The sequence below is a fragment of the Serinus canaria genome, chromosome 3 (assembly GCF_022539315.1).
Source record: "Serinus canaria isolate serCan28SL12 chromosome 3, serCan2020, whole genome shotgun sequence".
Classification (NCBI taxonomy): Eukaryota; Metazoa; Chordata; class Aves; order Passeriformes; family Fringillidae; genus Serinus; species Serinus canaria.
The window spans coordinates 49,221,936-49,248,112 of record NC_066316.1 but is presented as its reverse complement, the minus strand read 5'-3'; the positions used below and the strand labels follow the sequence as shown (position 1 = coordinate 49,248,112).

At 40.9% G+C, this 26,177-nt stretch overlaps 1 protein-coding gene across 6 annotated transcripts in view; it reads right to left on the bottom strand.

The window, feature by feature from the left end:
* The window catches only part of PDE7B (phosphodiesterase 7B), a 309,161-nt gene that overhangs the window by 80,266 nt on the left and 202,718 nt on the right, over positions 1–26,177 (bottom strand). Inside the window, exon 1 of one of the 6 annotated variants that reach the window (XM_050972232.1) lies at positions 5,387–5,697. The exons of the other annotated variants lie outside the window; for them this stretch is intronic. Within the exon in view, the coding sequence (XP_050828189.1) occupies positions 5,387–5,624 (238 nt within the window). The 5' untranslated portion in view covers positions 5,625–5,697. Of the gene's footprint in view, positions 1–5,386; positions 5,698–26,177 lie in introns of those variants that run through there. 6 annotated transcript variants of the gene reach the window in all.

Here is a 26,177-nt window from a genome sequence, read left to right as displayed (position 1 = left end):
CAAAATAAACACAACCTTAATTGACACTCACATGAGCTCATTTTGACACGTTCAAAATGAAAGACTTCTCCTATCAGTTCAGCTTCTTATTCTACACTACATTTTAAAAATACTTCAAAGTAAAGAGGCAGGTATCAAACAAGGACCAGAATTTGAATGGTGATCATGATTTAATATCTCAAAATTATTTCTTTTAATCTTTGAAGCCATTTCTCTAATTAGCACAGTCTTTTTGAAAAAAATACCCCCAAATCTTATGTATTAATAACTTATGTTCAGCCAGTAAACTGTAGAGTTGTGTTTGAACAGCATTACCCAATGCTGCTCAAACATTAGAATGTTAGATGTGGTCTGAATTTTCTCTCTTGGTCTATATACACACACTACAGAAGTGGTACTGGTACGCTGTTTAATTTCACCATTCTTAATGAGACCATCACACCCAGTTCCACTGATTCAACCATCTCTTCACGAAACACAGAATAGCATATTTCTTGTTCCCAGGGCCAGGACTTTCAACACAACAGTCACTGAGCAATCAAAGTTGACACAGGTAGTCTTGATCATATCAAATTCACATTCTTTGTCCTTCTAAGTGTGATGGATTTAACAAGTCTCAACACATAACTTGAGGGAAAAAAAGAAGAAAAGAAAACCTAACCTCAGAAATATATAGCAATCTGCCCTCCTACCTGCTGTGCATCTGTCAGCAGGACACAAACAAAGCTGATTTCAATCTAAACAATAACACAGGAGACTGGTCAGATGCTAACACAATGCCATTTGATATCTACCAGATTTTATTTAGTACTAGGATCTACATTTGTGGCACCTATGTGCTCAGCACCAAATACTCAAAATGATGAGCTTTTAAGCTGTCAGCCAACCCCCATTTGGTTCTCAGTAATTCGCATATTTAAATGTCAAGATTTTATGATTATTAGTTACTACAGTGGAACTACAAACACAAGCATGAGTTTCAAGGTATCACAACTAAACATGCACCCAAACAGGTTGTTCAGAGGAGTTGTTAATGCCAATTCCTAGAAGTTTTCAAGGCCAGGTGGAATGGAACTTTGAGCAACCTGGTCTAGTGGAAGGTGTCCTTGCCCATGACCGGAGGGTTGAAACTAGATGGTCTTTAAAGGACACTTCCAACCCAAATCAGATTGTGATTCTATAGGCAATTATAGGAAGGGGAAGCATGGAGTTTATTTTAACATGAACAAAGCTATTACACAGCATGATAAAAATTGTTAAATACAAAAGAAAAATTAAGTAGAAGGCATATTTCCTGGGATACTATGGAAGAGCTAAGTCTTCGAGAGTCTTGTGAATAACTTTAAGGAAGACCTTCAAGCAACCACTGAGGAAACAAACATGATTTGACTCTGACCTCTTCAACACGTATATCACAAGTTTGCTCAGCTCTAAGGTTTGAAAGAACAAGCAAGAAGTTTGAATAGACTGCTGAACTGTAAAGGAGACAGTAGACTGAAGAGGAGAAGGAGACACTCCAATAACTGGTGGAGATTTTCCCAACTGTAATAGGAATGGGTACTTGCTTGTTTTTCCTACTCATGGCAAAGGGACTCGCCAGTTAACAACAAGCATGATACACACATGAATCAGAACCTACATTTCTGAGAAAACATCCACCAACAGAAAGAGGTAAGTGGAAAAAAACATTCAGAGTTATTTCAAAAAACCCACAGTGTCTCAACAGACCTCAATAATTCTCAGTAGCACTGCACCTTCTCTCAAAGTCATGCATGTCTGCACATGTGCAAGACTCAATACAGAAAGTCTCTCTGGAGTTATCTGGGATGATCACTGTAAGCTTAAGAGGTTGCTAATGCTCCTAACGAAGACTCTTGGAGGCAAACCTGTACCTGTTCCCTGATCAGGTTTGTTTGATATGCAAAGCTACTGCTGAACTCTAGAAGAGGGTGATAAGAAAGTTAGGGTCATAAACAGAACACAGCTCCCTCCTAGAGATCAACACAGTTGCAGATCAGAATTATTTCAATAATTCAGCTGTAATAATATCCACACATGCTGTTATTTTGTTCAAGTAAAAGGCATTGGCTTGCAAATAATCTATTTGAAGCGCAGTGTGGAATGACATCAAATTATACTCATTTCCCACAGAAATGGCTCTTGGCACAGCCGGAGAGAGTCTTCAACAAATCTCAGTTTTGTGCTGATTTGGTCAGGGATTGAAACTGGGGGGGGAAGAGTTACTATGCAACAGCAGGCCAGGAGCAGGAGAAAGGTCTATAGTCTTAATTGATACTAACATTAAAAAGCAGTGCAACAAGAAGAGAAGACTCAAGATGTGAGTTTTACTGCTTTGGAAGTGAAAATAAATCATCATTAGAAACCCCAGGCAGGCAGTCACTGAAATCTGAGTTCTTCATTCATCCCAACTACATGCTGCATGATGTATTGCAAACCCTTTTTTTGCAGGGAGATTAAGTAGCTAATTCTCGGTACTGGACAAGGTGAAAGACCCAGATATAGCTCTTACATACGAGAGCCCAAGACACATAGATCATTTTGCTCTTTACTCCTACCTCAGGAATGGGGAATGTGGTATAAATTACGGCTAAATGGGTCCACAAGACATTGCCATCTACAAAAGTGACATCATGTGCAGATATAGCTCTCCCTCCTTAAGGGTTAAGAGGGTTGTGACTTTTCCAGCAAGCCAACCCAAAGCCCAGTCCGATCACTAGGACAAGGCAAAGAAATTTGCTTAGCTAAATCTGTATTAACATGACCAAGCAAGCCAGAAATCCTGACTGTTTCCTTCCAGAATTTATATCTATTTCCTCTTCTACTGTAAGCAAAGTAGTTTCATGAGGATGTGATAACAGAACATGAGTTATCACATGAATACTTACAAATTCAAATGAAAAAGCCCTTGATGTGGAAAGTAAGTGCTGTGAATTCTACTACTGAACAATCAACCTTTATTTGCCTAGCCAGCAGTACCTCAAGCAGAAGTTATTTGCTTTAACTCCACCTGAAGAAAATCTGATTCCTGACTAAGTACTGCCTTTTTTATAAGATACAAGTTATGAAGTTTTGTTCTTGTTTTTTTTCCAGGAATCAAACATGTAGAAAACATCACACAAACATGGAGCTGAGTACCTCAAACTACTGAGCCTTCCAAACGATTATCTCTTCTCCCCATTTCTGCATTCTTTGACTCTGCACTTATTTAAGTATACTAGATTTCAGCATTTACTGGTTTTCCCACATACTCCAATGTACTTAAAGTGACTAAAATGAAACCACAAGAGGGAAAACTACTAGGATGACTGTTGCTGAGGAGGAAAAACCAGCAACCCAGGTCTGGTTCCCTCAAACCGTCTGATGATTCGTATTTAAAGTGTTGAGAGTTAAGAGTCATCTTCTGCCTGGATTTGTACTGCTGCAAGTCAGCTGAGCTTATGAAATAGATCTGGCACCATGAAGAGGACTGTCCCCTCCACAGGATACGAGTAATGGCCATTTGAGTAAATGCAAGTTACTCATATCCTGCTAGTGGACTGATCTGTCTCTGTACATTCATGCTCATTTTTAGTTGCCTCCAGGAATCTGAAGGTGAATCTCATTTGTTACCTAATGAAAGTAATTTCACCAGATACAACACAAGCACCCTGAAAAACCACCATTACTCATACATACAGTGTAAGCAATGCAGCATTTCTTGAGTTGCTTAATTAGGGTCCATCTCTGAACACTCAGCATTCACCACACAAGCCTCAATCTCCCTGGCTGGCTACAGTACTTCCCAGCTGATTTGCTTCAACTCTTAAAGAGCAATATGACCTCCTCTTTCATTATCCACATCACACTTATTATTTTTTTAAACTGGAGTTATTCCCCAAAAGTAGGGTGACAGACTGTACATCCTTCCTCAGAGCCTGAGACCTATGTCCCCTTTTTCAAAATGGAAGTGGACCAAGCATTCTTTCATGAAACTACACACATTTTAAATAATAGACAGTGACCAACCAGCCAACCTTAGCAGGCATTCAAAAGTGATAGACTGATACCTATTTCATATTCAAGTTTATATATACAATTACAGAGAATATATACGTACATGCACAAAACGAGCACTTTGAAATACCGACAAAGAGGTGATTCTACCCAAGAAATTAAATTATTCTGGTACAAAGTACTGTAAATTATATGTCTCAATAACAGGTACACCAAAGGAAGGTGAAGGCACAATGGTTGAAGAACTGAATGCAATGGAAGAATTTAGTGACCAAGCCGCAGAGAAGAGATAATCCAGAGTTCTGAAGAAACAAGCCACACAGTTTCATAAAGTCTATTAAATCACAGCAGTGCAATTACAGGAGGATAAAAAATTACCAACTGGTACTGAGACAACCATAGGCCTATGACCCTGACTTCAACAGAAGGCAAGAAGTTTTGAACCATAAGCAGTGTGGCGCACAGGTTAAGATGCAGAATCAACTGATCAGAAGTACCCTGCTAACCTGTCAACTCATCTCTACCTAATGAAAATGCTGCAGGTCTAACCTGAGCTTCAGTAAAGCACGGGATGACATGCCATATGTTAGTGAGATCGGAAAAAACCTGACAGCAAGATTTATACAGTTAAGGAAAAAGCACGTGCTCTTTACCCAGTAATATACCACGTTTAAAGAGAAAGTGGTGCGATGGGGCAGCGTTTCTCAAGTTTTTAACAGTGGTGGCTATCAAAATCCCAGCCGTAAGGGAGTCGCTCAGCCTTGCACAAGGGAAGTGCGGGCAGGTCCTGAGAAGGGAGCCCAGCGCACTCACAGATCGGGGAGAGAGACGTTTGGCGGTGGGAGAGGAGAGGCCATGCTCTCGGAAGGGCACGGCCAACACAGCCGGGAAAGCTCCTGCAGCGGCCGGGCTGCCCGGCGGCCCCGGGGCGCCGCTTCTCCGTCACCTTGACCGCGGGGCCGCGGCTGCGGAGCTGCGACCGCGGGCCGGGAGAGCTGTCCGCGCCGGCACTCAGCCCGGCCGCCGCGGCGGAGGTCAGCCTCGGAGCAGCGGAGCTACTCGCTGTGGTTTTCAGCCGAGCTTTTTATCACCCCGCGTACAAAAGCCACGCAACAGACCGGACCGAGGGAGCGCCATCGGCAAACTGACGTGGCCTCAGCGCGGCACAAACTCGGGTGCGCGAGTCCCGGCGGCGGCAGAGAGCTGCCCCAAGCACGGGCTGTTTCTCAGCCCGGCCGCGCTCGGTCCGGCAGCTCCGCGGCCTCGGCGGCTCTGCCCCACGACGGGACGGTCTCGAGGGTCCCCGCCACCCCCGGCCCCCAGCCGCGTTTGCCCCGCAGCTTCTCCGAGCAGCAGCGCGGGGGAAACCTACCTGCCGAACCGCCCAGGGCATCCTCGCTCTCCAAAACTCCTCTGTGCTTCGCCCCGCGGAGGTCCCCCTTGGATTTCCAAACGAGCTTTACCATCTTGATCATCTCGGGCAAGTCCCAGGCCAGGGTCCCCTGCTGATAACCGGGCAGGCTGCCCATGGGAAAGGGCATCGGCTCGTCCCCCGTCCTCCTCCGCCTGCCCGGCTCTGCCGCGGGGAAGAAGCGCTCCAGCACCGGCATCCTGGCCCGGGCCCCCCGCCGGGGAGCGGCAGCCACCCCCCGGCCCGAGCAGCCGCGATGGGCATCCAGAGCGGGGCGAGGGCGCCCGGCTGCCCACCGCCGCCGCCCCTCGCCAGGGGCGCGCCCGGCCCCGCGGAAGGAAGGAGCGCCGGGCTCCGGCGGCCGCGCTCGGCTCCCGCCGCTGCGCGCCCTCAGCCCGCCGCCAGGCGCCTGCAGCCGGGGCGAAGCGGCTGCCGGGCAGGCGCGGGGCCGCCGCTCATGCCGGCGCGGCGCCGGGACCCAGGGGCGGGGGTTCGGGGCCGCTGCTGCGGGCGGCACTCGGGGCTGCGGGGCCGCGCCGGCACAGCCGCAGCTCACGCCCCGCTAAGCGCCACGGCGGAAACACTTTGACTTTATCCCTGCCGTGATGCCGTGGGGGAGCCCCCACCGCCCCGCCTTCCTCCTCGCCCCGCTGGCTGCGGAGCCGGTGGGGGTTTTGGCCTTTTAGTCAAACCCAGCCGTCACCTCGGCTGCCCTTCGGCGGGAGGATGGGCGGTGATTCACGGGACGCTGCGAGGGCCGGGAGCGGAGCACGAGTGCGCTGGCGGCGTGCGGTGCCCCCGCCTGCCCCGCTCCCGGACGCCAGCCCGAGCGGGCAGCCGGAGGGGCAGCGGAGGGGCCGGCGCTTGAGGGGTCGAAAGGGATGAGTTGCTGAAAGGACGGGTTTAGGGGAGGGTGTTGGGGTCTGCCCCGCGCCCGCTGTCACTTCGGCTCTAAAGCTCCACCTGAACCGGTTCACTTTAGGACGGTGCCTGGTGGCAGCGGTTGCTCCCCGGCTACGACGAGGAGACAATTATTCATCGCTAATCTTTAAAAACAAGGCAAAGCCGCCCGGGGGAGTGCTCTGGCTCTTGCAGCAGCAGAGGTGGCGTGCTGGGGCTGCGCAGCTGTCAGCGAGGGCTTTCCCCGACTTCTGGGCTGCCTTTGGCCAGACCCTGTAGCAGCACCCGGTCCTTCCCTTGCATACCGGACCCGGAGGGGCCGTGCGATTTTCACAACATTTATGTTGCCTTTATACAAGATACCCCTTTTAGCCTGCTAGTGGTTCTGGTCTGTCCCTTAATTTGCGGAGCGTACAGCGGAGGGTGAAGGTTGAGCTCCTGCAGCAGCATTTCGTTTTCAGTAAAATTGCAGAAGATTTATTTAATGGGATTTTAGTGGGCATTATAACTTTTCCTCGCATGCATAGTTAATACGTTTGTCTTCTCTGGGTTACATTCAATGTTCTGCCTTCTCTCCAGATGGAAAAATAAACCGTCAAACAAGCAGGATCTTCCTTCCCACAGGAAGAGAAGCCAAGAGAATGGACTGAAACTTAACACCCTTACATGTAGAAAACAGAGTGCACGCCTCTTCTCCTCATATTAACATCATGCTGTTTCCCCTGTTACAGGATCTCTGCCTTGCATATATTGATGTTCCAACCTCAAACTGACAACTGTAATGGTTTGCTAAAGTTTTGATTGCAGACTGTAGTGCCACAGTATTGGCCCTCTACACTTGGTAGCTTTGCCTTGAAAATTCGGAAGCAATTCCAAAGTAGTGTAGTACTGTTGTTGTGCTGATATTTTTCAGTCTTTTGTATCAGGATATCCTGACTCATTGAACAAAGGAGTTAAGAACAAAGAAATAGATGATGTGCAGTACAGTAGCAAAATCACTGACAACATTCAAACAACCTGTGATAATAATTTTCTAGAAAGGCAAATTTTATTGGTTTTATTTTCATATGGCTTGTTGTGATATTTTAGGTGTTTTATATTGGTGTGTCTCATGCAATTACTCTTTAAAGCACTCTTCCTATCAAAGAGGAATAAACTATGCAACTGAAATCCAGAAGACTTTGAAGACTCTTTGCCAACTGAGTAGTTTTAACCTTACACCCCAACTACTTAATTTTAGTTTTGTGCAACAAGGAGTTGCAGTAACTTTTTTTGGCTATTGTTTTTCCTCTTTGTTTACCTCTGTGCTTTGTGATCCCCACTGAGGCAAAGAGCAGAAGTGCCAGAGCACTGTGAAAGAAAGGCTATCCTTGTGCCATTTCCATCTTCACTGAATGCAAAAAGTGACCAAGAAATAAATGAAGGCAGCACTTAGTGCTGTGGTTTAGCTCCAGGGTGATGTACTGCCAAAGATTGGGCTCCATGGTCATGGATATCTTTCCCAACCATGATTCTATGATAAAAGATACCAGACCTTGTGGAAGGCAAGGTATTCACAGGTGTCCAGACTAATTTTTAGATGAATATCTGTATATTTAAGTGGTCAGCAGAACTTAGCCACCAGCCCTCTTGAGAGCAACAATAAAAATCTACTGATAGTTCAGAATCTACACTACCTTCTTGTGTCCTTAAAACCGTGAAAAGTTTTGTATCATTTGCAGTTGGGTCACTTGGCTAGGTACCTGTCTTATGCATAGGATCAGGATTAATTGTAGCATTTGTTTTCACTTACAGTTCTACAGGTGCAAAGGAGGATGCCAGTCAAAAAACAAACTGAAATACATCTGTTGTTGTAGGATCAGCATTTCAAGAAGCTGTGTAATAAACCAAACAAAATGTATGTACTTTTTCTCTTGTGAAATTACAGTCAAATGAAAACAACTGTTTTAGATAGCCTGGAGTTTTTGGTTTTGTTTTTCTTTCTGATTTCTGGCTTGGCATTTATGGGTATGTCTGTAAATTAATTAATCTTATTCTTAATAAACTTATGCTTCACAGTTGTACTCCAATTCAGTGATTATTTTTCTTGAATTCATCCACGATTTTTCTGTTACTGACTTTTTTGGGGGTCTTTTTCATTATAAGAATGCAGCCACATAAGAGCTGCTCTCAGAAAAGCCTGGGAGATCTGTATTGGAATATGAGGAGTTCTAGCACCACAAATCAGTTGTAGCATCACCTTCAGAGATTTCTAATTGACAAAATGCTCAGATTTTGCAAGTTCTCTGTTTCTCTGACATCAGCTGTGCTGTGATGATTTACCCAACTTGAAGATGTGACCTCAACATCATGCATACTCCTATACAGCAACATACCCAGCCATTTGTAAGTGCATTTTAAACAGTCCTTCCGCAAGTTTGGGTCACCTAAAATTTCTATTTGCATTCACACTTCCAGCCATATTTGAAGGAAATAGTTCAGCAGGGATGGATGGCTTTATTTCTATCAACTGCATTTCTCTCTGACTCCGAGTTAAAGAAGCTTAAGTGATTACAAGAGAAATATAAATGCATTAGCTCTGTCCCTCATTCATTCTGAAAAGCAAAGCCAAAAAAAAGGCAAATGGAGTAGTCTGAAAACATGACAAGGCAGTGCATATTTTTACAGGTAGACATGAAAACTGGAAAAGACTTGAGGAAAGGAATACTGTGGTGGGAGAAAAGGGAAGAGAGTAAGCTGACAGATTAATAGCTGGTGTTTCATAGTTGGTGTCTCTTAAAAAAAGGTTTTGCTTGTTTGCTTATTCACTCTGAAGTTATGTACTAAGAGCAGCAGCAGCAGAATTGCATGCCAGATGGTAGAGGAAGTGCCTCGTGTATCTTTCCAGTCTACTGAAGCCTGCAGGGTTCTTGTTAACCCACTGCTCTGGTTTTCATTGCAAATCCCTTTCTTCCCCTTTTTTCTTTTCCTTCCTTCAAAGAAAAAGGAGGGAGGGGGGAAGGAAAAAAAAAGTAAAAAAGAAAAGCCATAGTTTAAACTGGCAATAGCACCATCCTTTTGGCTTTGAGCTACCCTGTCTTGTGCCAAATATACTGTCTCCAGCAGCTCTCCCACAACAAATCAGTCCAAACACACAAAAGCAGTAAAAAAAGAATGGTGAAGAAAGATCCTTGATTCTCCTCTTCTAGCCCCCCACGGCCTTTTCCTTTTGCTTCCCTCCTCAAGCTTCATTCCCAAGCAGTGGTCTCCTTCTTGCCAGTACTGTAAGCGATACTGGGACCTCCAGCCTGCAGCTCTGCTGACAGCTTCCTTACAGCACAGGCGCCTTTGCCTCTCTGTATTAACAGGCCATTGTAAAGCAGAAGTTATATTCTATTATTCCTCCCCCTTCCATCTGATAGCTGATGTTGAAAAAATGGCTCATAAATTATTAGCATGGCAGAGTCATTACTTTTGGACACTTTGCCTATTCTTTCAGCTAACCCACACCACCGCATTGTGTCAGAACTTGCATTTCCAAACAGATACCCAAAAAACTTTTATATGGTCTGTTTTTACAAAAATTATTTTAAAAATTTGGAAAAATGCTCCCAAATTTTAAGGGATTCACAAACATTAAAAAGTCCAAATGTAGAGACCAGTTTCAAAGACTATCAAATACTGATTTTTAGAAAGTGTAAAGCATGTGTCTTTAGATGGCACTTATTCGTGCAATCATCTTAAATCAGTAGTTGCTTATGAAAAGTATGCCTTTGTCTCTGTCCCAGGGATCATGGAGTCATGCAGAGACCATGGGTGAGGCCATTGCCTAGGGTCAGAGCCAGGAGATGACACCATTACCAGAATCAAGTTTTAGGAGGTTTCAGGGTGAGTTTAATGTAGAAGGGAAGATTGCAAGCGCTGGGGCACAATCCCTACACAGAAAGTTAAAAAAAAAAAAAAATAGTGCTTATTTTCAGGGAAGCATAATCAGAGCAACAGAGAAAACAAGAATGCAAGTGAGTAACTTTTAAAAGGGACAAGGGAACAGAGTGTCTAAGAAAGTTGGAGAATATGACAGAAGAAACATAAGCAGGCGCAGTTCTGCAGAATTTTGTCTAATAACCTCCTGAAGGTTTCTTTCATCACTTTAAAAATCATAGTATAATTTTCTTATTCTTTGCCCCACATTTGTCTCATTCCAGATGTCTATTATTTTTAATGCCATTCTTACTAGTAAGAACAATTAACTCTTATTTATTGCTATCATTGCAATTACTTCATTAAATATGAAAAATTTTATATTTATTTGAGGACAGTTGCTGTCTCTTTGCTCTAAAGAGGGCATATCAAATTCTCTAAATTTTATCTCAGAACATTTTTCCCATCCCTGAAATTATTTTAGTATTTTTACTACGAACTCTCAACAATTCACTAACTTTTCTTTGATGCATACTTAAGGTATGCAGTAGATTACTTTTGCCTGTTACCAACTCACTGTCAAGAGCAGTGAGCTAAATTGCTAAGAGAATGGTACAATTAATTAATTAATTAGTTCATATTGCCTGAGCTTTGCACAGCATCACACCTTGAGAGCCTCACCTACTGGGAAATGTAGAAGACAGGCAGTAGTGCTCTGTGGGTTCATAAACTGTTGGTTGTTTTCATCAGTTAATCAGATTCCTTGGAAAATGGTTCTGGAAATGGAGGAATAAGGATTGCTTGAGTTCTGTAGGGCAAGGAGAAAATGTCTTTTTCATTTTTAGTGTAAGTGAGAGAATAAATTTTAGTATTAACGATTTGTACTACTAACTAAGCAAAAATGCTTGCAGAAAAGGAATAAACAGAAGCCCATAACTAATTGGAAACAGCGGGGTGGTGTAATATTTCCTTTGCTTGCTCAGGAAAATTAAAAGTTCAGCATACTGAATCTGATGATTCAAATTTCCCACAGTAAACAGCAAAATTCTATGTGGCTTTAAAGGAAATAGAAAATAACAGGGAATAGACTCATCTTACCTTAATAAACCATAATAAGAAAATAATAATTATATTAATAAGTATATTAATAATAAACTGAAAGGGAATTGCCAGCACGTACTTAATTTGGTTGCAAAATGTATCTGAGGGATTCTGTTAGTTTATTCCCTCCCTTAATTCTTACACACAAACAAAATTTACCTGATCCAAGGCAAAGTTATGGGATTTTAAAAAAAAACTCATTGCCTGAGTTTACAGAGTGATCATTGTAACAGATGCTTAATGATGGACTGAGCTAATGGAGTGGGAGGTTAAGAACACTGCATCAGCTTGAAAATGTTGGTATAAATCAGGTAGGTGGGAAATAATAACCTGTTATTTGGGACAGTGGACATGCTAGTAATCATCTTTATGAAACAACCCTATGAAAGGAATAACCTCTGCATCCTACGGGATTCCCTTTAGGGAATACATGAAAAAAAAGCTGAGTAGAAAAAGGAACTAACCATGTGAGAGACACCTATCCCTTAAATATATAACTAAAAGTAAGTAACTGTATGGTCTCAATGAATTCAAAGGGACTGCTGCCATCTTTAAAGCTGAGCACGTGCATAGATATTTTCTCTGTTGGAACCTATGTATCTAAAAATTATTGCAGCAGCTTGAAAGATGAGATATGTGCCCTATTTGAAATGTTTATTTTGTCACCTCTTACCTTAATGAGATGGCGTAGGTGGCCACCTGGTCTCTGGTGTCCTTGCCCCTTATGGTATTCAGAAAAGACTTGTGGCTATGATTTTGTCATTTTCTGTCTTTTGAAATTATAAAGGTGAGTAGCTAAGAAATCTGCATTAAGTGATATCTAATTTAATTTTTTGTCAAAGAAAGCTTGATACTGTAAGAATAAATGGAATGGAAATATAAGGATAAATACAGATGAATAATAATACTTGCTCCCTCTTTTGTAACTCAGATACCACAAGATCTGATAACTTTGTTTTTTCTTTTCACTTTTAAAATGGAGACTAATATTTGACTAGGAAAAGAAGCACTATTTTAAATAAAATTAGTACATCTTTCTTAACTTCGTTAACTTGTTAGGTATTTGATGCCTGCACATATTAATATTGCAGAGTATCTACACCTTATTATTCTTCAGTCTTTATCTTTCTGACTTTAATAATAATGGTGAATTTAGCTCTTTGTATAATCCCTTTTAGACCTTATAATGAGCATTAGGATTGCATAGGTGCAGATCTCTCGCAAATTTATTCCTCTTTGCAATGCAAGAGTTAAATAATAAACTGAATTTCATTTTGTCTGATGCCACTCTGGTTGCAGACTTATTATTATCTCTGACTAAAGCAGCTTGGTACTTTGGTCATGTTGAATAGCTAGGCCACTAAGTATTTCAGATTAAATATCTATGATACTTGAGTACCTACACTTCTGCTCATGTTGTATCCACACTTTGTGTTTCTTTATGCACATCAGCATTCCAATGTTGTGCATATCCCAAAGCTGACATTACTTGCCCTCTCACAGAAGCCCTACGGCTTCATTTCCCTCTTTGCATCTTGCATGACAGCAGTGGGTGCAGTTTGCCATGGGGCTGGACAGGAGTTGCAGCTGGGAAGTCGTGGGAAAGCCCTAACAATGATGCACAAATATCCTAGTGATAAACTAAGCTCCCTCTGACCTAGTTTCTCATGACTGCAAAATCAGGCCATATTTACTGTAATCAAGCTCTTTGCATTTCTTACAAATGCATTTGTGTAAATGTAGCTCCACTGGGATGAGCAGCTTTGGAAATATGCTGTCACCCCTGTCCTGGCATTTTTTTACCATGCACTCAAAACCCACTGATAATCACGCAAACACGTGTTGGTTCTTTTCTTCACTACAGCTTCTTCTTGAAATATATTCATACTGATGAAGCTGTGGAAGGAAAAAACTCTGAGTAGATAGCCTAGGAGGAAAAGCTCTCTCCACTAGATCTGCAGATGGAGGGAAGGCTTTCTGGAAAACCTGTTTCTCTCACATGTATTTGGTCAGGTTGCTCTCAGTAATGTAGTTCCAGCTGTAGTGTGCTTTCCAAGATATCCTGACAATGTGTAAAGCCATAAATGGTTTTTAAGATACCTGTTACATTTTTTTTTCAAGTCCAGGCAATCACACATAATTTTTCCAGGTTCTGCACAGCTTTTATGATAGCAATAATAATTGAGATACGCAGCAATTGTAAGATTTAAAAACCACAAATGCTTAGGAAAAGAATAAAGTATTCAGGTTATTTTGAAAAGATGGTCATGCAAATACTGTACTATATACAGATTTTTCCCCAGACCTTAGCCACATACTGAAATGTGAGCTTTGGTCATGGTATTGACATCCATAAATATCTCTTTCCATGAGTAACAGTGCAATTACATAAGTTTTCAGGTGGGACTGCCAGTCAAAAGTTCTGTCTCTCTTTCACCACCTCTGGTACTGGGAACTACATTTGCTTGTGCTTTTTTCCTGAGGTTTGCAATATTTTCAATCTATTTCTCTGAGGTTTGCAGTATGGTGTGCCAAATCAACTAAAAGGCATCACTGACTACTTAATGTTACAATTTTAAGGCTTTTGGGTTACTCTTTAGCTTGCTGTCTGCTGAAAGAGATCCTCTAGAAACAGCAAAACCATTTTCAGCCACCTTGGGTTGGGATGGAAGCTAAACATAAGAATTATGTTTAGCTTCCGTATATTAGCTCCCACAATCAGTGTCTGCCAGTTGCAACCTGAAGGTGCTAAATTCAGAAACCAAGCTCAGGTCCTTGGGATGACAGGTGCCATTTTCTCTGCATAAGCATGGGCTTGTCAAAACCCAACCTTTTACTGGAGTCTGTGGAGGTCTGATCACACTCAGAGAAGCTGACTGAGGGAGATTGCTCTGGGTTTCCATCAGCCAAGGGAAGACAATTTTGGTGCTCAAGGCAGCACTGAACTTCCAGGGACAATTTTGCTTCCCTGTTCTACATTCACTGTCCATACAGCTCTTGAGTGCTTTGAATAGTGGAGATGTTACAGAGTGTTTGTTACTGTGTCCCAGAATCAGAGCTTAAAAAAAAAATCCAAGCAATTGCCTTGTCTATCTTTTCACTTGTTTTTAATGGAATATTGTGAATATACTAAATGAGTAAAATGGTTTATGTTATTTTTATCAGGAACCTCTTATGTGCTTTAATGAAACCCATTACATAGTTGTTGCTGGCTTTTTTTAAAGCATAATATCGATGTTCAAGTCATACCAGATGAAACTGATTTCAGCCACCACTGACTCTGGCTTTTCAGAAAGGGAAAGGAATCCTTCAGTATTTCCAACTTCAGCTGGAACATTGACACAGGAAACAATTTAACAGGGCTAGTGTGCAAGGAAGTGATGTAACTTTTACCAAATTTTCTGACTGTGTGGAAAAAAAAGACAAGAATCAATTGGCTTACTACCCTGTTAAACCACTAGTTTCCTGTCCCAATGCATTGGAAAATGAAGTGCATCTCCTTTGCTGATATTTGCAGTCTAAATCAGCTGGTTTCTTAATGGTTCTATGCCGTAACATGTGCTTGAGCAAGTCCAATAGGAAATACTTATTTAAGTCCCATTTTGGCCTGAACATAAAATTCCCTTTCTAGTCATATCAGAAACAGAAGTGTGTCCTGATCTAGGACTGCCTATTGGTTCATAACTGTAATATTTAAAAAATCCTGATTCCTTAGTTCAGAATACAATTCCTAAGATAATGGTAGTAATGTTAGCAGCAAGTTGGAAAGCAGAATTTGTTTCACAAATGTGAAACAAATGTCAGATTTTTTTATTAGAAGTTAAAAACAAATGTCCATCAAGCAGAATTTAAATTTTTGCAGGAAATGACTTCTGAGAAAATATTTTTTTCTTTTGATCTAGTGAGTATTCTGTTGAGATAACCTCAAAAAATTGCAGTATAATAAGAGATCCTATAACCTGGTATTTGAATAACATTTAATCTGGTATTTGAAATAGCATTTGAATAAACATGTTAGCATATTAAAGCCTAAATAAATTAGCAAAACAATAGTGAAGGAAGATTGCCAGCAAAGGTCAGAATGTAGTGCTGGTTGTTTTCTTAACAAAATGAGAAGCAAGAAGCAACTTTTCCCCTACAGAAAAAATTGCTGATAATTTATTTTTTAGAAAAAAATAAACTGAAAATACTGTCTTTTCTAAGGCAGTATGAATCCACTGGGAAAAAAAAAAACAACAAAATGACCTGATAGCATCCCTGTAGCACTCAAATATGTTTGAACCAGTAGTGGTAAAACCCCTGCCTTGGTGGCTCTGTCCTTTCCTGTGGCTGGGACCAATGTACTGTGGTAGAGGAATTGGCAGAAATTTTCCTGTTGAAGCAAGGTTAAACAGTGAAGAGATATACAGGAGAAAATTCATGGTAAAAGAGAATCATAGAATAATTTGGATTGGAAGGGAACTCTAAAGGTCATCTAGTCCAAAGCTCCTGCAATGAGGAGATATCTTCAACCAGATCAGGTTGCTCAGAGGCCTCTCCAGGCCAGCCTTGAGCGGTTCCAGAGGTGGGGCATCCATACAGGTCATACACACCTGTAACTACACACACCTCCAGTGACTGGTAGCTATTTAGTAAGGCTAATTACTTGTATTTTATTTTAAAAACCCAAACAAACAACATTTATTAAACAGGTGATGGTTTTCTGGATAAGATGAAAAATATAAAGTTCATAGTTTATATATTTAAATATTAAAGGTAAATAGTAGTTTCATTTAACATGTACATCAATTTTAGGTTATTTTTGTCGTCTCACTGCGGCATAGAGTGAAATATAACTTTTCTAATAGCTTTTTTTCTTTAATACTAAGTACCAATATATTTTAGTGTGCATGTGGGAGTACAAATCATTCAAATTAGATAATGTGGTAACAGATGTCTGTGTTATTTGAGCCTTATTTTGCTAGATGTCATACAGACAGGTTGTAATTATCATTTAAAGGTCAGTGTAAGAAACAGGGAGGCTTTCACAACGCCAACTAGTTTACTTAGCCTTCTACTCTGAATCACTGCATCAGAGAGTCTGTGTCTTCCCTTTGACACAAAGAGGAACCATGGGAAAACAGCTAGACAACTTAACCAGCCAAGTTTTGTGCTGATATTTGGGTAAGCTAATTGTACTCTAAATTATAGTAATGGACAGTGGAGTAGCATTTGAGACAGACCAACTGTCCTAAACTGTAACATTTGCTGTTTAAATGTTGTGTAGTAGAATTTGGCATACATCCAAGCAAACAAACTTTCCTTCTTTCTGTTTTGGTGTTCAAAATGTTCCATTGCTTTAGAAATAAATAAATATTGGAGTCATCTGTGCACTCTAGTTTTTGCTGAGATCAGAAGTAGGATAAGAATGGTGCAGAAGGCACTTCCAGGGAAGAGAATCTCATGAGAAAATTCTCAGGTTTTCTGACTAAATTCCAAGATACTAAGATAAATGGAAACATTCAGTATTTGATTTTTTAAAATAAAATGCACTCACCAAAGCTTTTAAGGTTTGCCTGTTATCTACTAAATGTATCAGCAGTATTGCTTGAGAAGTGTTGATTTTGTAAATTCAGTCTCTGAAGCTTGAGGAAACAGTAATAGTAATGGCTGTATGAATATCTGCAAACTAGCACAATAACCGAAACAGGTTTGTTTTCTCCAGTTCTCATAACATCTATTCTTATTTAAGGTATTCCACTGTATTGGTGGCATTTCAATACTTCGCCTCTCCCATATTGTCCTTATGGGAAAATAAAGGAAAATGAGCTGTGCTTTTGTAATGGTCTTCCATCTCTACAGATGTCACTTGAAGAGTGTTTGTGAAAAGATCTGTCACAAATTACACATATTCTTGAAAATGCTTTTTCTTGAATATGCTCTTCAGAGCAGATACAAACTCAGCTCTCTGGTCTGTCACAATTCCTGTGGGACACTAAGAAATCAGTTGTAATCACTTTGGCTATATCAAAGCTGCCTTGACTCTGGAGCTCCTCCTCCTTCTGTGGCTGTCACTGGGAGACAAATGAGGTCTGGGATGAGATCTTGAGCCTATTTCTTGTTTTTCTTTTGCCTCCTGGTTTGTCTGTGAAAAAGTCCAGAGATGTAAGTTGAAAAAGCACCATGCTGCACTGGATAACAGTGGTTGATAAGGAAACCAGAACCAAGCTCTTTGTAACATCTGTCACACTGTATACATGTAATTTTTGTCTTTGGGTAATATGGGAATAGTGTTCCTTTTTCAAAGGAAGAAAGTAAGGTTAGGAATAATGAACCTCTAGTAATAACAGAGGCCTTACACCTCTTTCTAAACACATTTATTTTGAAGAATCTGTCTGAAACATAGTTGTATACACATAGTTTAACAGTTGGACTTGATGATCTAAAAGGTCTTCTCTAATCTAAATTATTCTGTGGTTCTGTGAACCTGGACTATCAAGATTTATAGCTATCTAGTCACCCTCAGGGCACAAGTGCAATTGGCAAGACAGTGAAAATAACAAATGCAAGTTGAAATGTAACCCTGTTAGCCAGGTTCAGATTTGGTGGTGTTTTTCCCAGCCAGTCGAGTAGGAGTTCATCCCTTTGCAATGTCTGTGAGTCATGCCAGGTAGCACTGGCAGCCCTGCCTGACCTTGCCAAGTGCCGTGTCCCCAGCTGACCTGAGCGTCTCGGTGTGGAGGACACGTGAGAAGCCTTTCCCTGGGCCAGCAGTGTGCAGGCAGGGAGTGCTTGCAACCACTCCTAAAGCCCTCAGCAGGCAGTGGTCAAGTGGTGTTATTGTTGTCTTTTTGTCCAGCCCAGTTCTGGTTGGGCAATTATTGTTGACAAGAAGCGTCTTGCATCTTTAGCTGCTTTTATTAGGAATAATATTTAAAAGGATTTTTTCCTTTTTTTCTTTTTTTTTTTTTCCCTCAAAATAATTTGATTATTTGTGTTTGATTATTTGTGTTGCCTTGCCAATAACTCCTGGTCTATTAGGTGAGGGTACAGTTGCACACTATGGGAATAGCTGTAAGCTCTGCTGTTCACCCCTGACTTAAGTGTGACTAATACTGAAGAGGGTTGGATATCATTGCAATTTCTATCTATAGAACTTGAATAGATTATGAGCAAAAATTTAAAATAATGTTGTGTCCAAACCAATATTTTGGTCAGAGAAGTGGGATAAAAACCAATTCTTGGCAGAGAAGTGGGATAAACACCAAGAATCATCTGTCATTGTCACAAGTAACAAAGGCCACAGTTACTTTATCCCTTTTATGGTTTGTGAGGAGTCATTTCCCTTAATTTCACACAGGGAAGGCTGCTTACCTGATTTATCTTTTGTTTCAGTGCTGTCCTGACTGGTGGATCAGCTGAAGGGTTGCAGCTGGCAGGCACAGCCCAGCCCACATGTGCAGCCTGGCCCAAGCTGGGCAAAGCCGTGGGCCTGGCTGGAGACTGAAAGGCTTTGGAGGTGAAATGTGCTCAGAAATTTCCCTATCTGGCCCATCACCAGCACTGCAGGCTGCAGCACTGAAATCAGCTGCTACAAATGCTTGCCTTCTCACCCAGATACCAAAAAAGAGCTATTGCTGTTGAGATGAGCCAATTTGCTCTACACAGTAGAGGATGTGCATCTCTGAGAGGAGCTGACACTTAAATGTGTTTCAACATGAGCTACCCTGGATGAAGTGCTGTGAAGCAGTAAAGAAAGGGAGGCACAAATTCCTGTGTGTGATTTCTCAGTTCTGGATGTGTGTGGCCTTGGGTGAGAGGAAAATCTTTCCATCCCTTTTGAAAGTAACAGTGTCTTGTTTATGAGAAGAACATAGACTTTGGAAAGTTGTTATTCTGAAAAACTGTAATCAGGTTTTGTGCATTTCTTTCACATGTGCCGTCTTCCACATTACTGATGACACATTTTTTTGTTCAATTTTGCTAAGAATTTACATTAAACTCCTCCAGTTGTACTACACTAAAAAGCATTTAAATGTATGAAATCCTTTTCATTATGAATGCATAGATTATAAAACTTAGAAGCTGGTTTCCAAAGAGACTGCTGATTTGGATGTCCAGATTCAGGACAATCCAGTTAGAAGGATCTAAAATTAATTGATTTCAAGAGCTAATTAATAAGTATCATTTCACTTAAAGGGTATTTCTTTAGCATATTGCATGTTGGTATCATAAAGTCATAGCCTGAGGTTTTAAGTTATGATGGAAAAGATATAATAGCTGAGGTATCATCATTCCTGAAAGAGCCAAATTGCCTTTTTAAATATGTGGTATCATGTTTCTGGACTAATTCCTCCCATGTCATGGAATATTATCTGCATTCTAAGAGCATGTCCAATTTAGGGATTTTTCTCTTTTATATCATGTAAAATGCCTTTTACACATGCATTGTATTGCATTTGCATAGTCCTGCACAATGAGCATTGTACATTTTCTAGAAAATGTGTATTCCCTCTAATGCCCATGTATGTGCACTAGGCACGCGTGCAGACATAGCAAGGCAAGCCAGCACTCCCACACATGCACTTCTGGGACATTTAGAATTAAAAACATAAATATCAGGCAATGTGAGAATCCCTCTCTACACCTGTAGCTGCCCTACCTCCGATTGTTGTTGAAAAATTAGGTTGGACGTTAGTTGCACCTGAGCGTTCTAATATTTCCTTAATTATTCTATAACCAGAACCGGCTGCTTTTAAACATGACAGGATCTGGATGTCTGATTTGCCATACACATGAGCCCTCTCCAAATCTTACTGGCCTCTCTCATTGCTATTCCCCCACACAGAGGAAGAAATTCTTTAACTAGTCATCCTTGGGTCCCCAACAGAAACAACTTATTTGATTTATAGGAGGTATTTACATTGCCCCACTTTATTTTGAGAGATGAAAGGAGCTGTCAAAATGCCTGTGTCTTTCTTTTGACTGAAAAAAAGCCTTAGATATAAACATTCTTACTGTGGACATATAAAGGTAAAAAAGAGGTAAGGAGAAAGCACACTGCTCCCCTGGCCATACAGTGTGCTCTCTATAAAGAGAATTTACTGCCCTCAGTATTGTGAAATAACAATTCCTTCTTTAGAGCTCAGATAGCCCGTTTTTACTCTTCAACCAAGACCTTTCTGTGCCTCATTGTGCCTTATTGTCTCCTGCTTTCTTTCCTTTTCCAAGATAAAACTCCTTAAGCAGTAATTTAATAGAGTGAGAATATAGTTAAAGACTTCAGAACCAGGAGTTTCTTTATAATGTTATAAAGTTCCATAATTTCTTTTGTACATTTATTTTGTATGTTTGATCTATGCATAAAACGTGACTAAACAAGCCTAGGAAATATATGAATCTTGGTATTTTGGCTCAATACCAGTCTCTTACAAACTTTTCCTCACTTCATTCATCCAAACAATCTAAAACTTCAGCCAGGGTTATCTATTTCTATATTCAGCCTATGATGGAAAAAGAGGTTACAAATATTAACAGCTATTCCATAATGATGAGACAATGAAATGAAATACCTCCAAATAACTCCGCTAGATTTTAATTATTTTTTCCCCTATAGAAGCCTGAGGAAATAAAAAAATCCCATTTAGATAGGCCAAGTTTTAGGGGACAGTTAATGACAGAAACAGTAATTACAGGAAAGGCTACCTCAAAGAGCCTGAGTTCCACATCAGTAACAAACTGTTACTGATGAATCAAGAAGATAAGACTACCTTTACGGACAAACGGGAAAGGGTCTAAAAACAGATATTCCTGTTAACAATGGGAAAATATCTGGAGAAAAGCCAAAGTCTCATTTATTTGTGCAGCCTTTAAGGAAAAAAGTATAATGTATGGTTGCCATGTAAGGAATATGAGAGAGCAAATTAGTAACTGAAAGGCTGTTCAAACAGAAATCTATCTTAAAAGGTAGCGTATATGATTTCTAGTGTTTGTACGTGATGAAGCTTTTGTAATACTTATGTGGATGGTTTGAGGATGTTTATAAAAGAGACAGACAAAAGTGGGTTTTACCATAGGAAAGAGAGAGCACGGTAGGGAATCTGACTTCCTGTCACATAATTGAGCCGAGTATTGAAGGAGAAGAGGTTTATCAATTTTGTGGTGGCGGGAGATGAGAAGGAGAAGGCTGCTGGGATCTGCAGCTGCCCTGAGCCAGAGGAATTACTTTGTTTGTTACAACCTTGTGAGCTTCCATGTGTTTGTTTCCCTGGGGGCAGGAGCTAAAACCTGTTGTGATGTGATAGTCCTTGACTTCCTTGAAGCAGCAGATAGCCCACCACATGACTGATAGCCTCAGTGCTCTGGGGTGGCCAAACCACCCACCTCCTACCATCTCCTGTCAGTCAATGGGCAGTGTGATAAAAACTTCCACAACAGTTCTAGGGGAACCATTGGGACTGCTGGGACTCGGCACTGACACAATTTTTGGAGAGGGATGGATGGTTGAGCAGCTGTAGAGCAGAAGCAGGGATGAGAGTTCGGTGAGGACAGAGGTAGCAGACCGCCTAGGTCTCGTGACAGCCCAGGGTGAGTTGAAAGTGGCAAATTCAGGCACAATTAACAATGAACCCCACAAGTACATCAGTTGGAATTTTTGCTGCCTTGTAGGATGAAATAGGCCAGCCTGTAGAGAGAACTGGATGGTGATGGAAGGAATTCACTGCAGCTGCTCTCTGCTGGCTGGAGCTAGAACTAGACGCCCACAGGCACGGGCAGATGTATGTGCTCCTTGCTTTGGTCATCTGATAACTTCCTGGACTTCTGAATTGGGAGAGCCTTAAGTTTTTACCTCACCATAAAATGAAATGCCAAGAGCATCAGGTCTGTAATTTAACAATAATCATGAAGCCAGTAAGTGTAGCTTTGTTTAAGTAAGACCTGTTTAGGTCACATCTCTTAAAAGTAAATGAGAAGGAAAGATTAAAGTGGGTTCAGCAGCAAACGATTATCTTTGACCACATGTTATCAACTAGATGGCCTTATGCCTTTAAGTCTCGGTTAATTATGGTTTTTTCCAACAATATCCAATTACATGACGAATAACCTTGGCATCTAAGGCAGGAACCTCTGATATGCGTCACTTCTTACCTCAAGAAGACTGTTTATCAGAGTTATCAGTGCTGGCTGCTGAAAAATCAGCCTGCTATTGTTACATTCCCATTCAGAGCATGCTGTCTTCCAAAACATCCGAGCAGACCTGACAGACTGATGGCTGAGAGTGCTTTGACATACTCTGCCAGAGGGAACTCCTGGGGGGAATAAGCCAACTGCATTCATTGCACTTCCTCCTTTGTAGTGTGTGGTAATGTAGCAGGGGAATCCAGGGGAAGTCTCTCCTGTGAGAGACAAAGCAGCAAGTACATATTGGAAATATTCAAGTCATATTTCTGCATTGCACTTATTTTACTCCAGGTTCTTGTTCGGCCTGTGGTTGCAAATTACAAGGAGAGAAATGTCTTACACTGTGGAAAAAAAGGCTTTTATGTACAGGGATCTCTCCACAATTGCTCCACAAAGAGAGAAGCACTCAATTTCTGACTAGCCTTAGATCCCACAAGCAACAAAGACTGAAAAGCATTATTAGAACGAGTGTTACCAATAAAATGCTTCCTAAGAATTGATCAGAAGGTGCTATAGTTTGTATAGTAAGATCTTGTACTGTGTTAGAATAAGAAGAGTCACTATAAATTGGAAAATGAGGCATGAATTTCATTACAAAATTGTTTGGGATAGTCATTAATGGCAATGGCTATTTATATATATTATTTATTTAATAATTTAGCTATATAATGCTCTAATTAACCTGGGATTTGCTCTTATTATATATGTCTTCTTTGAATTTTGGCTCAATGCTTCAGAAACATCTACTGTCCCAAAGAAAAATTATCTTCCCAGCCTTTTGCCGGAAAAAAAATAAGCTTTTGACTCATAGCGAATAAAACTTTTGTTAGTAATTAGAGACTGTTGATGATTAGAAGCAGTCTAAAGCTGCTATACATGTGTAGCATGTATGCATGTTTATATCATGCTATACAGATAAGATCTATCAGTCTGTGTTTCTTAGTGATTGTGAAAATATAGCATAGGTCATCAAGATGTTACGGACTAGATCCAAAAAACGTTCCTGAACTGGGATTTTAGAATTTCAAATAGGAATTTGTGCTTACATCCAAGGATAAGACCCTGAAAACTCCCATTTCACTTTTGTTTGACATTGAAAATGCTTCAACACTCTGCATGGCACGAATTTCTTGCTTTGCTTTCTTGCTTTCTAACTTTAAAACCCAGTTGGTTTCTGAAACATTTGAGTGAGAGCATACTCAAAATAACCTCAGATTGAGATAGAGCTCAGAAGCCACTGTTGCTTTCATGTTTCCATTCTATTTATATCCAGATTTTTTTTTTCTCCAGAAAAAAACCACTTTTTCTGGAGTTCCTTTGGGTTCACTCCAGTTCCTTTGGGTTCACTCCTTTGGGTTCTCAGCTGTACCTGCCAGGTACAGCTCATCACAAGCTCTAGCGATGACCACTACAAAACAGGACCAAGTAGAAATGAGATGTCATTTCTTTATATAAGAATAAAACTGAGCATTGAATTAAATAACAGTTTAGCATTTATAAGGGTTATCCGTAAACTGGGGAAGCAGGTTAAATTTCACTCTCTGCTGGGGGGAAGGCTTCTTCCACAACTTGTAGATCCTATTATAGCCCTTGCCTGCAGCATTAGGTGTCCTGAGAAGGAGCAGCCTGTCTATGCAATAAAGAATTCAAGGTTAGTTGCGCATCTGTGTGCAAGCATGAAATGAGTTTGTAGTGTAATGGTTTTGACATGCACCTAGGATGAGGGAGAATGGAAATCTTGTCTGAACTTTATGGTTTTCTTGGATTTTATTGCGTGATTTCTGTGGGGGACATCTAGTCCAGAGACTACAGTTTAGGAGTGCTTCTTCAGTAGTGTGTGATTTTAACTGGAGCAGATTAAGCTGTAGTTTTAAACTTTAATTTTGGCTTTGAAAGTCAACCTTTTTTATTTAAGATTTTTTTTAATGTTAAGGTAGCTTTACAGTAGCTCTTTAGGGTTAAAAAAGTGGTCAGGTGCTTGTGAGCCAAATGAAATGACTGAGAGTCCTCAAGTGAACAGCGACTGCTTGCAATGAGGTTGTTCATATTCTTTTTCTAACTGGCTGATAAGCTATATACAAATCCTCTCAAAGTCCCTCTGGGACAGGAGGGACTGTTTCAATACTTAATAACTTTAAAAGACTGAACCTGCAGTTTTCCTGTTCCGGTGTTGCTGCTTTATTTCGTGGATACATATTTGAGCTCCCCATTTGAATCAACATTTGCACTTCTGAGGCAGACTCAGACTCAAATTGCTGTGATGTTTTGCCTCAGAAAAATTAAAAATAACTTGCCACAAAGTCTTGCATTACACACCAGCCAGCACTTTAGGGTAGGTTTATAATGACAAGGAAAATATAGACAAAGATCTGTTCTACCAAGAAAGATGCATTCATTCTGGTGGTCTGGCTTCAGAAACTTGATTGAAAACAGCTTCTTTGTTTGTTTGTTTTTGTGATAGTCAAAGGGTAACTGGCAAGTGTTTGTGCACCAGCACTCATGGGAGAAAACAGCCTGGAACGTGGGAGCAGGTGTTGCACTGGCCAACTTGAAACAGAGGGAAGATGACTAAAACCCTCCTTCATTCTCATCCCTTGCCAAATTAAATCCAATTTAGAGCAATGTGTTGCTGCACATTGCACCAACAATTAAAGAGGATAAAACTCCTGACTTATTTATTTTAAAACTGAAGAAGTCCTGTTTTACAGTACCATAACAACTGCTCTTACAAAAGAGATGCCACAGGATCAGTAAGCAAAGGGCATTAGGAGCAGAATTTTATATCTTTTCAAGCAGACAGCTCCTCCATGAGCAGGACACTCACAAACTGCACAACAGCTCCAATCTACAGCTGACACAGGCACTACAGCTCTTCCATCCCGCCCCTTACATCACCCATGTCACTGTGTTATCCAACTCATCTTCCTTTTTGTCAGATAAGTTTACTACAACAAAGCTGGCTCACTGCAGATCTCACTTGTTAGCTCTAAGTGAACAAGCCTAATTAGGAAACATGGTAGAAACCGAAATGTTGGATACAAATTATTTTGATCAAAAAATTCCTGAATTCCACAGGGAATTTTTTCCTATTTGTCAGAGTGATTTAATGTTCATTTTCTTCCAAAAATGAAATTTCAGTTTTCATCTGTAAATGCTGGATTCACAGATGCTCTGGGAATTCCTCAGGTGAACCTTTAGCATGTCTGTCTCTTTATCCCATTTTCTTCTGTGACTGTGGTTACTCAGGCAAGCTGAACCTGCTGTGAGCTGTCACCAGGGACTCCAGTCATATGCTGGAGTAACTCAGTGAGACTCACAGTGATGTGCCTCCCACATAAAAGACTGAAGCACACAGACCTTTAACAACCCTGCCTTTTAAACGCCACATCAGCTTTTCTGAATCTAAGGCTTGTTACCAGCCAAAGGATTTCACTAAAAGCTATTGGATTTGGGTCACAAGTTTTCATCTGAAATGTAATTATAGGATCTAATTTCAGGAATATGATTTTTTTCAGACATTTCTGAAGTAATTCTTCTTCCAGCCAGCTTAGGTGTACACTTGCTGTCAAAAGCAGTCAAGTTTTTTAGTGGAAAAGAAGCGGGCACAGTGACAGCAAAAATAAGGACAGGAACTGAATGATGGGCTCTGCCTGTGTGAACCTGAACTTCTGGTGCAGCTCCCACCAAGGGA